Source organism: Galeopterus variegatus, unplaced genomic scaffold, assembly GCF_000696425.1.
Source record: "Galeopterus variegatus unplaced genomic scaffold, G_variegatus-3.0.2 Scaffold4972, whole genome shotgun sequence".
Classification (NCBI taxonomy): Eukaryota; Metazoa; Chordata; class Mammalia; order Dermoptera; family Cynocephalidae; genus Galeopterus; species Galeopterus variegatus.
Window position 1 is genome coordinate 22,374 of NW_007731083.1, and position 11,444 is coordinate 33,817.

The 11,444-nt window shown below is 45.8% G+C and overlaps 1 protein-coding gene across 2 annotated transcripts in view; it reads right to left on the reverse strand.

The window, feature by feature from the left end:
• Positions 1-10,418: 10,418 nt before the first annotated feature.
• CMBL (carboxymethylenebutenolidase homolog (Pseudomonas)) overlaps positions 10,419-11,444 on the reverse strand; it is a 24,878-nt gene continuing 23,852 nt past the window's right edge. For both annotated transcript variants that reach the window (XM_008588696.1, XM_008588695.1), the window contains one exon: positions 10,419-11,124. In XM_008588696.1, the coding sequence (XP_008586918.1) occupies positions 10,945-11,124 (180 nt within the window). In that variant the 3' untranslated portion in view covers positions 10,419-10,944. The remainder of the gene's footprint in view (positions 11,125-11,444) is intronic.

Consider the following 11,444-nt stretch of genomic DNA (forward strand, 5'->3'; position numbering starts at 1 on the left):
GATCCCACATGGGGATGGCTGGTTTGCTCACTGGCTGAGCCTGGTGCTGACAACACCAAGCCAAGGGTCGAGATCCCCTTACCGGTCATCTTTAGAAAAAAGAAAAAAAACATTGATTTTTTTTTAAAAGCATTTCTTCCAAAAAAAATTTCTTCTAGGTAATGTTTTATATAATTACATAATGTGTTATATAACTTTTTATATTAAGTTCCAAATCACTGAAGTTTTATATCCCTTCTTCCCCATGTGTATCAAAAGCAACTTAAGGTGCTTGATCCCCAGCCTAGATTCTCATGCAGGACCCAACATTTTATTGTTGGTTCCCAGTTTCTACACTTGCTAGATTTATCTGAGGTTTGTTAAATGTCCTCGTCCTAAGTTACAAGCAACCACTGTGAAGTAGAAATGCCTCTGGAAAGACTGAAAAGCTAGTCTGTCTATACATGTGACTGAAGTTTTTGAATCCTATTTCCTTTCTTCTTGGTGAAACAGCTCTTCTAAAGTATTGGGAGTTTGGGATCAGGGGAGGGTGGGGTATGGTAGTAATTGAATAATGTGCAAACATGGAGAAGTGTGTTTCCAATTTAGGTGCTTCTTGCAGGCAGCCTTGCAAGTTGGGGTCATCTAAAGCACGAGAAAAGACACCAAAAACAAAAAAGCTACTAAGAAAATGTGTTCCAGGTCAGGGAGAGCACAGCAACAATAGTACTCGTAAAGATTCAAACTCATGTTCTGTCACAACTAAATGCTTTATACCTAGTAAAACTGGTTTTCAAAGTGTGGTCCACAGACCCCATGGGATCCTGGACCTTTTCAAGGGGCCCATGAGGTACAAAGTATTTTCCTAAACTAAAAGGTTATTACCTTGTTCACTGTTGACATTAGAACTGCTGGTGCAGAAGCAGTGACTGCTGTGTCTCAGCATGAGTCAGGGCAGTGGCTCCAAACTACGCATAGTCACTGTGCTCTTCACCAGCACACACCTTATAATATATGTATACTTTCACTTAAGGGTGGCTTCGATGAAACAATACATGTTACCACATCAGATGTTGACCCTGACTGCACACCTTTTAGTATTCTACATGACAAAATCAATGTTCGTAAAGCACTTTGTGATGAGCACTGTGGTTGTTCAGCTGAACTAGCCCTCATTATGGAGCACCATTTCTACATTAAAGAATGTCTGGCTAACTGGTTACTCAGACTCGGGTGTGTGACAGACATACTCAGAAAAGAGTAAAACAAGCCTGTTGCTTCCAATAGAATAACAAATAGTATCTGTTGCCAATGATGAAGTTTGAGTTTTTAAGCTAAAATTAGGATTCTTGAAAATTCGTATTCACCATCAAGAGCTTAACAACATCTCAACACTTCTGATGAAACTGGTGATTTAAAGGATAAATTTCTGACATATGAGATGTGTCAACCTATGGAAGATCTGCTCAGTAAACCAGTATTTTCCAGATGTCAGTGTGAGGTGTCAAAATATGCATGGGTACAAGATCTTTTCAAAGTGCAAGATGGACCCATGTAGCAGTATGGAGTTTATTCCGACTATCACATGTTGAGTTTGGGTGTTATATTGCAGAAGAATATCCAGTTTTGTGAAAGGCAATTAAAATACTTCTTTTTCCAACTATACCTCTGTGTGGACAGGTTTTCTTCACATTCTTCTGAAACAGCACATCGCAGCACATTGAATGCAGGAAACACGTATGAGAATCCACCTGTCTTCAGTTAAGCCAGACATGAAGGAGATTTGCAATGCCACTTTTCTCACTTGTTTTTGTGTGTTTATTTTGGAAAATACATTTTTCATAAATATTATTTGTGTTAGCATTGAATGTGTTCATTGTTATTAATTTTTAAATTTCTTAGTTTTAATTTCTAATATATTAGATGTCAGTGGATATAACTCACATAAACAAAAACTCTTGAGGATCCTCAATAGTTTTTAAGAGTATAAAGGAATCGTCAGGCCAAAACATTTGATCTCTATATTGATACATTCATCATGTATTTATGCATTTAATTCTCAAAATCTAGTCATTCTCAAGTCCAAGAAACTGCATAATTTGAATGGACGACTCACTTCTTGAAAAAACCTTTCCAACTTTATGTGGTGGATACTTGGAACATAAGCAACTGAAAATCTGTACTTAGCAAGATGTCTTATTCATCAGATGATCTTGACTCTTCTAAGACTTGATTGAAGCTAGCAGTGTGAACTTTCAACCTCCATACTCCCACTTACAGACTTCAGTAGCTCAGCATCCTTCCTTCCTTCCTTACCGTAGGCAGAATTCTAAGCTATCCATGTAAGATTCAATCTAGAATTCACTCAGACACTAATCTAAATACCATGTGAAGGGACTGTGCAGGTGTAATTAAGGTTACTAATCAGCTGACCTACAGTAGATTATCCAGATGGGCTCAATGTAGTCACATGAGCCTATAAGGGCTCACAGAAAAAGCGCCAGAGAGATTCAGTAGATCAAAAGATGGCAGCCTGAGAAGTATCTGACATCTGATACTGGCTCTGAGACCATGTGCAAGGACCCAAGAGAGGCTCTAGAACGTAAGGGTGGCCCCCAGCTGATGGCAAGGAAAAAAACAGGGACCTTGTTACTACAGCTGCAAGAAACTGAAGTCTGCCAAAAGCTTGAATGCGCTCCCCCCCTGCCTTCCCCTTTCATGGCTGCCATATACATTCAGAAAGAACTACGACACATTCACCACAATTACCCAAGTGCAAGGCGTGCTGATGACACTTCACACACAACCCTGCCAAGTAAGGTTATTTTCCTCATTTTATAAATTTTACATTGAGAAGAACTGAGGGCCAGAGAATTTAGGTAAGTTGCCCCAAATCACACAACTAGGTACTTACGGTGGGCCTGCTAAGTCCGTCCTGCCTCCCAGCGTCCCTCCTCATCCTCACCTTCTCTACACTCTCCCTCTGCCCACACCATCCAAGGCCGATTGATCGACGACTCCCAAAACTAGGTGCACATGGGGCTGACTCGACTGTCCCCAGCAGGCCCCCGCAGCTTCTTCACTGCCAGCCAAACCCCACCGCTGTCAGCAGGGAGTGTGCCCAACCCCTGGTGAGAGTCAGGGTCTCGTCCAATCCTCGTCACCAAATTCCCCTTCAACTGATGCTCATGTCCTCAGCCTCTTCCAGGACACAAAATAAGCACCCAGCTGGGGAACTTCTGGGAGAGATTCTCCTACCTGACAAAAATGGAAACACGGTAACAGAGTCCCTTCCGTCCCTTCCTGCTGTGGCTGCACTTTGTGAGGCCCTGAGTCCCAGAGCTGTGCCCATAGGGAGAGGACCCAGAGAATGCAGGAACCTACCCAGGGTCCTGACACCAGGAAGCCCCCGAACCACCACCCTTGGACCCCTTGAGGAGTGTCATGGGAGATATTTAAATGTTATGGTTTTCTGTTATTTGTAGCCCAAGAAAAACTAAGTGATATTCCAGACTGGACCCAAAACCAATTCTCTTCCCACAGCTCCGCTCCTCTCCCTGGATTCCCATCCTGGATGATCTCTACGCAGACCTCAGATCCTTCCTCCCAGTGTCCTCTCAGTCTGTTCCACGTGCTGGCAAACCCCTCCTGCCCTCTCCACTCTCCTGCCTCCCCCAACCTTGCTCCTTTCTTCTCCAGATTTTAATGCTCCTAAAATGCAAATGCCATCTTGTAACTCACACTGCTCTCACCTAAAGGACCCAAAAGGACATGTGCACCTTGGGACTCTGCAGGGCCAGCCCCAGCACAGGCCACCCTTTTGTGGAAGTGAAGAAGATTAGGTGTGGTTCCTCGAGGCTGCAGGGATCCTACTGGCTCCATCTTCCAGAATAGAGTCCAGAATGAGTTTGCAGGATCCTAGAGCCCCAAGACTGATAAGAAGTTGCCCAAATTGGCCTGGCACACTGGGAAGAAAACAGTCCCACCCTCAACCCAAGAAATACCTAAGCAAAACCCTCTCCCCAAGGTCCCACCTGATGGAAGGAGTGTCCTGCAGGGCCAAGGCCTGGGTGGAGGGGACACTGAGGGGCTAGAGGGACAGACAGATATCTGGTCTAGCCTTGAGGAGTCTGCCAAATAAAAGAATTAAAAACCAACTGCAGGATTGTCACAAGGGGAACTAGCAGGGCTAATGGAGAGTCAACAGGATATAGAGGATGCCAATCCTCTTCACTAGTGTAGACTTGCAGGTGTGGCCAGTGGCACTGAGTGNGACTTGATTGAAGCTAGCAGTGTGAACTTTCAACCTCCATACTCCCACTTACAGACTTCAGGAGCTCAGCATCCTTCCTTCCTTCCTTACCGTAGGCAGAATTCTAAGCTATCCATGTAAGATTCAATCTAGAATTCACTCAGACACTAATCTAAATACCATGTGAAGGGACTGTGCAGGTGTAATTAAGGTTACTAATCAGCTGACCTACAGTAGATTATCCAGATGGGCTCAATGTAGTCACATGAGCCTATAAGGGCTCACAGAAAAAGCGCCAGAGAGATTCAGTAGATCAAAAGATGGCAGCCTGAGAAGTATCTGACATCTGATGCTGGCTCTGAGACCATGTGCAAGGACCCAAGAGAGGCTCTAGAACGTAAGGGTGGCCCCCAGCTGATGGCAAGGAAAAAAACAGGGACCTTGTTACTACAGCTGCAAGAAACTGAAGTCTGCCAAAAGCTTGAATGCACTTGGAAGTGGATTTTTCCCAGAGACTCCTGATAGGAGCCCAGGCAGCCAACACCTTGATTTTGGCCTTGTGAAACCCAGAGCAGAATAGAAAAGCCAGCAGAGCCAACCTGACTTCTGATCTACACAACAGAGATAAATGTGTGTGGTTTAAGCTGTTAAATTTGTGGTAATTTGTCATAGCAGCAATCAGAAACTCATATACTTCTATCTTGCCTCAGTGTGTAGGGGTGTGGGGGGTGCTGGGGTCCTCCTGCCCAAGACAATTTCTTCTCAATGTCTCTTAGATTCCATTTCCTCTGGAAACTTGTTTCCTCCTTCCAGCATCTGGTGCTCCTTGCCAACATGTGACTTTCTGAGCTCATAATAGGATTGCACTTCCCAGATTCCTTGTGGGTGGGTGGATCCCCATGACCAGCTCAGGCCAAAGAGCTATGAGAAGCATCATTTCCAAACCAGAACATTCACTTGCCAAGGCTAGACCCTCCAGAGCTCTCCTTCCTCTTTGCACAGCCCATGTGCATTACTCAGGGTGGTGGCTGCTCCATCAACCTGTGACACCTGGAGATTATACTGATGGAAGTCTCCTGCCAGCATGAAATGGACCGACCTAGAGCATGAGTGGAGCTCCAAGCTCTTGCTTGATTTAGGCCCATGGAATCAGGCTCATCCCATCTGATACCTCTCTTAGCTGCATATTCAACCTCCCCTCCTCTGTTAGTTCTTTCCATCAAATATCTCACCTTAAAAAGCAAAAGCACAGCCTAGAAAAAGCCTCTCCATTGTGTCCCCCGGGGCACTCTCATCTTCTTTACAGCCAACCTTGGGGGCTGACTTCCTCCTCTCCCCTCCACTCTGCACCCACACTTCGGCCTCATGCACTTGCTGAGATCACTGCTGACTTCTGCTGAATCCCAGCGATGATCCCTGAGGTGGGATCCCCTGTCCTCTCAAACACACCATGGGCTTTTTCCCTAACTCCCCATCCACACCTCCCCCATTGAAACTCCTCCCGTGACTTCCACAAAGTCTCTTTCTTCTACTTGTCTTCTCCCACCCGGCTGCTCCATCTCNCCGTGACTTCCACAAAGTCTCTTTCTTCTACTTGTCTTCTCCCACCCGGCTGCTCCATCTCACTCCCTCCCTGCCTTCCCCTTTCATGGCTGCCATATACATTCAGAAAGAACTAGGACACATTCACCACAATTACCCAAGTGCAAGGCGTGCTGATGACACTTCACACACAACCCTGCCAAGTAAGGTTATTTTCCTCATCTTATAAATTTTACATTGAGAAGAACTGAGGGCCAGAGAATTTAGGTAAGTTGCCCCAAATCACACAACTAGGTACTTACGGTGGGCCTGCTAAGTCCGTCCTGCCTCCCAGCGTCCCTCCTCATCCTCACCTTCTCTACACTCTCCCTCTGCCCACACCATCCAAGGCCAATTGATCGACAACTCCCAAAACTAGGTGCACATGGGGCTGACTTGACTGCCCCCAACAGGCCCCCGCAGCTTCTTCCCTGCCAGCCAAACCCCACCACTGTCAGCAGGGAGCGTGCCCAGCCCCTGGTGAGAGTCAGGGTCTCGTCCAATCCTCGTCACCAAATTCCCCTTCAACTGATGCTCATGTCCTCAGCCTCTTCCAGGACACAAAAAAAGCACCCAGCTGGGGAACTTCTGGGAGAGATTCTCCTACCTGACAAAAATGGAAACACGGGAACAGAGTCCCTTCCGTCCCTTCCTGCTGTGGCTGCACTTTGTGAGGCCCTGAGTCCCAGAGCTGTGCCCATAGGGAGAGGACCCAGAGAATGCAGGAACCTACCCAGGGTCCTGACACCAGGAAGCCCCCGAACCACCACCCTTGGACCCCTTGAGGAGTGTCATGGGAGATATTTAAATGTTATGGTTTTCTGTTATTTGTAGCCCAAGAAAAACTAAGTGATATTCCAGACTGGACCCAAAACCAATTCTCTTCCCACAGCTCCGCTCCTCTCCCTGGATTCCCATCCTGGATGATCTCTACGCAGACCTCAGATCCTTCCTCCCAGTGTCCTCTCAGTCTGTTCCACGTGCTGGCAAACCCCTCCTGCCCTCTCCACTCTCCTGCCTCCCCCAACCTTGCTCCTTTCTTCTCCAGATTTTAATGCTCCTAAAATGCAAATGCCATCTTGTAACTCACACTGCTCTCACCTAAAGGACCCAAAAGGACATGTGCACCTTGGGACTCTGCAGGGCCAGCCCCAGCACAGGCCACCCTTTTGTGGAAGTGAAGAAGATTAGGTGTGGTTCCTCGAGGCTGCAGGGATCCTACTGGCTCCATCTTCCAGAATAGAGTCCAGAATGAGTTTGCAGGATCCTAGAGCCCCAAGACTGATAAGAAGTTGCCCAAATTGGCCTGGCACACTGGGAAGAAAACAGTCCCACCCTCAACCCAAGAAATACCTAAGCAAAACCCTCTCCCCAAGGTCCCACCTGATGGAAGGAGTGTCCTGCAGGGCCAAGGCCTGGGTGGAGGGGACACTGAGGGGCTAGAGGGACAGACAGATATCTGGTCTAGCCTTGAGGAGTCTGCCAAATAAAAGAATTAAAAACCAACTGCAGGATTGTCACAAGGGGAACTAGCAGGGCTAATGGAGAGTCAACAGGATATAGAGGATGCCAATCCTCTTCACTAGTGTAGACTTGCAGGTGTGGCCAGTGGCACTGAGTGCTTGGTATGTGGCCAGTGCTACTGAGATGCTCAAGTTTTAATTTAATTTAAATTAGTTTAAATTTAACAACTGAAGCACTGTAAAGTATCTTTGCAAAAGTAACAAGGGAAATACAAAGAACGCTTTGTTGATACACTTTGAGAGCTGCTTTGCAGTGTGTGCTAAACTCCTCTGAACTCGATGTTGTTAACACTGAGCTGACTCAAAAGCCAGTGAATTCACCTCATTTGGATAGACCAGTTTTGAAATGGATAATTTTGCTTCAAAATAAAATCAATTCTTCTATTAAAAACAAAGAAAAAGAAAAGATGAACCAGTATGTTCATGTGGAGGTGAACTGTAAGGAAAAATGACTTCTGGTACTAGATTCAATCATCAGAAAATTTTAAGTATGTTTGGAACAACTTGGGTATGCGAATCTACTTTTTTTCAACTAAATTTTATGAAATCTAAATACAAATCAAGAATTTCTGTCGAAAATTTAGCACTGGAATTGAGATGTGCTGTTTACGTGTAAAATACAGATTTCAAAGACAATACAAAAAAGAATGCAAAATATTAATCATTAATATTTAATCGTTAATCATTTGTCATATTGATTGCATGCTGAAATAGCATTTTTGATAAACTGAGTTAAAGTATATCAGTAAAATTAATTTCACTTATTTCTTTTTACTCTTTTAAATGTCTATGAGAAAATTTAAAATTACATATATGGGAAAAAAGTTAAATTGAAGTTTTTCCCCCTCACCTACATTTATCTACTGGTATAAATATACATTGAACGACAAATCTAAAACAAATAAAGTGCGTATGTGACTTGCCTTTTATTTCCACCCACAGCACTGGCTTCAACACCACGAGGAACGGTGCCTGGAGAGGACAACAGGACAGAGGGAAGGCCGCCCAGGCCCAAGGTCACCCCAGAGACACCCGGCTGGAGCAGGACACCCATGCCCTGTGTTCATTCTCTCGAAATTTCAGACCCTCCTGTCCAACTGTTTCAGAGACTCTGGCTACCTGCCTGCGTGCTCACCAGGTACCCCAGCAGGGAATAACAATGACCCAGTGCATGTCCCAGGTGTTCCCGCGAGGCTGGATGAACGAGCAAAGTTCCCAGGAGTCCCCTCGGCAGGCACAGGCTTCAGGCCCATTGGAGGTCACAGTGGACCGGGGACTGTGCTGGGGCTTTTATTCCCTCAAACGTGATGCCAAAGGTATCCCTCTCCCCATTAGACAGATGCAAAAACTGAGGCTCAGAAAGGTCTAGTATAGTCCTATAACTTCATGTTGCCTCAGCATCGATTTTGAATATAAGTTGGACTTTCTCATACCACAGGGCTTGGTCACCCTTGACACAGTTTCCAGCTCTCCGCCTCCTCCCAGTTCTTGAAAGTGGTCTATGCAGACATGTGCCTTATACCCCCACCTCCTGGTGTCCACCTCCCCATAGGACAGCTGGATGCAGCCTACTTGACCTGCCCTGCTGACCCCCACACCCTGCATGGGCTGCACAGATACACCACAGTGACCCCCTCTCAGTCACACTGTGACCCCCTAGAACTCATACCCACCTGCTCTAAAGCCACCAGTTAGAACTCTCCACAGAAAACCTGCTTGGTAATGCCCTGGACTCCAATGACAGTCCCGGCCACAGGTCCCTCTCTCACTCTCTCTCTCTCTTGCTCCCCTAGTTGAGCATGCCTGTCCTGATGGCTCCCCTCTTCCTGGTGGCCCAGGAAGGTGTGATGCCCTCTTCTCTCTGAGACCTGTAAGCAATAAAACTGCTTCTGTAATTCCACGTGCTCTGTCGTGCTGCCTCCCCTGACCCGCCGTGATCCTCAATGTCCTCTCCGGCAGGCCTCTCCTAGACAGCGGCAGGAATAAACTGGATACAGGTCAGACAAGAACCACAAGGGTGTCTGCAAGTGTAGGGAAAGTGAAGATAAATGGTCAGGGTCCCTCGGGGGTTCAGAATCTTGCATTTGATGTAAATATGCATGCGCACCCAGGTTGCTGTCTGATGTAGATGCGTGTGGGCACCCAGGTTTTCCTGGGTTGCCTGACTCGCACCCAGGTGTCCTGGGTTATCGGACTTAAGTTTAAAGGACAGTGGCTCTGATCTACAGGGCACCCCCACCCTTGGGATGCCCCGGGGGGCCACAGGGAGGCCACTACTGCTGCTGGAAGCCGTTGCTGCAAGGTGTTGCTGCCAGGGCCCCTGGGACCCTCTGGGAGGCCACTGCCACTGCTGCCACTGCTGCTGCTGTTGCTGCTGCTGCTGAGGACTGAGCTCATGTCATCTGCCAATGGCTCCCAGGATCCTTCCCAATTACCTAGCTTGTGAACCTGTGTGTGAGGGGGCTGGTGACCCAGCCAGGCATATGATGGGTCTGGTGACCCAGCCTAGCATGTGAGGGGTCTGTGACCCAGTCTGTACAATGGGTATGAAGGGTCTGTGTGAGCCCTAACTCTAGCCCTAACCCGACAATACAACTGGCTACGTCAGCAGGATTCCGACAATTGCCCCAGCCAGACAGCCAGCACAAACAAGCTTCCCGTGAGAGGGACACCTGGTCACTGGTTGGTCACTCAGGGGTTAGGCAGTCCACCAGGATAAAGTACCCCGTGAAAGGCACACTGTAAACACCCACGACCACACCCCTGGAACCTGTCCAAGCAGAGCTAGAGTTTACAGTCACTCTCAAGACAGAGACTCAAGACCAAATTAGAATAAAAATACAACGGCAAGTCACTTACCCAAAGTCACACACACGCACCTAGTAGGTGCAGGTACAGAGGTACTTCCCAGCTTTACCCTTGACACCACCACCATTCTGGTGAACACAGGAGATTTCTGATACAGCCCCAGCCCCCCAAGACCTCAAAATGCCAGTGTCTGGAAAGCCACTGCCTAGGAGACAGCTGGATAACAACTCTAACCCATCATTTTCTATTATCTTTCCAAAAAAGCTACAAATTCAAAAATTCAAAAAATTAGTTTATTGGTGTGCTACAATTAGATCACTGAAACCCGATTTTAATCTGAATACTTCTCATATTGCAATATATGAATGTGACAAATTCAGCTCTCTTAAGACAAAGATAAATGTCTAATTAAGTTGGGCTCTTCATCGACCCCAGTTTACAGTTCGTGTTCATGGCTTTGCCGCACCAGTCACTTTAAAGGATTTGTTCAATTAAAGACCAGAAAGGCCACACCTGAGCTGTCAGCTGGTCCCTGAGTAGCCCTAGACTTTTACTAATAATGAGGGTATGCCTTCATCATTTAATTCTTCCTATTTTTTACATTTTATTTGATGTGCATATTAAAAATTCAATCATTTTATACATTCACATTTCCTACTGAATTTGTGTTTCAGATGAAATAATGAATGTCAGGATTCCTCCATCTGTCTTACAAAGTGAAAATTAAATCAAATGATCTAAGTATTTCAAAGCAAACTTTCGGATGAAGGCTTTTTTGAGACACTTTGCATCTGATTACTGCTAAATGTACTTGTTCAGCCACTCGATTAAATTCCTTCTTGCCTCGTCAATATAGGGCTTGTCTGCAGGTGAACAATCTTCTCTCTTGCGATGCACAAACCCGTGAGTTTGCCCGGAAAATGTTTTAATTTGATACTCAACTTTGCAGTGTGCTTTCAACTTCTGCGTCAGCATAGCGACCTGGCACGCAAAAAAATTCATCACCATATGATTTTAACCCTTTACTAATATCGTCTATTCTCCAAATCTTCAGCAAGTGTTTATAAGAGAGATTCAACATCAATGCTTTCAATTCTAAACAATTACATAGCTACGCTTCATCCTCTACATTTTTTTTTTTTACAAATAAATGAGATAATTTAATATGGTAATGAGTAACATCTAAAAAAGAAACAAAACAGAAATTTGTGATAAAGAATCACTGGGTAGGGGCAGGGAACATGGAGAAGAGAGAGTCATCATCAGGGGGACAAGGGATTACTTTTCATGTTATAACTAAC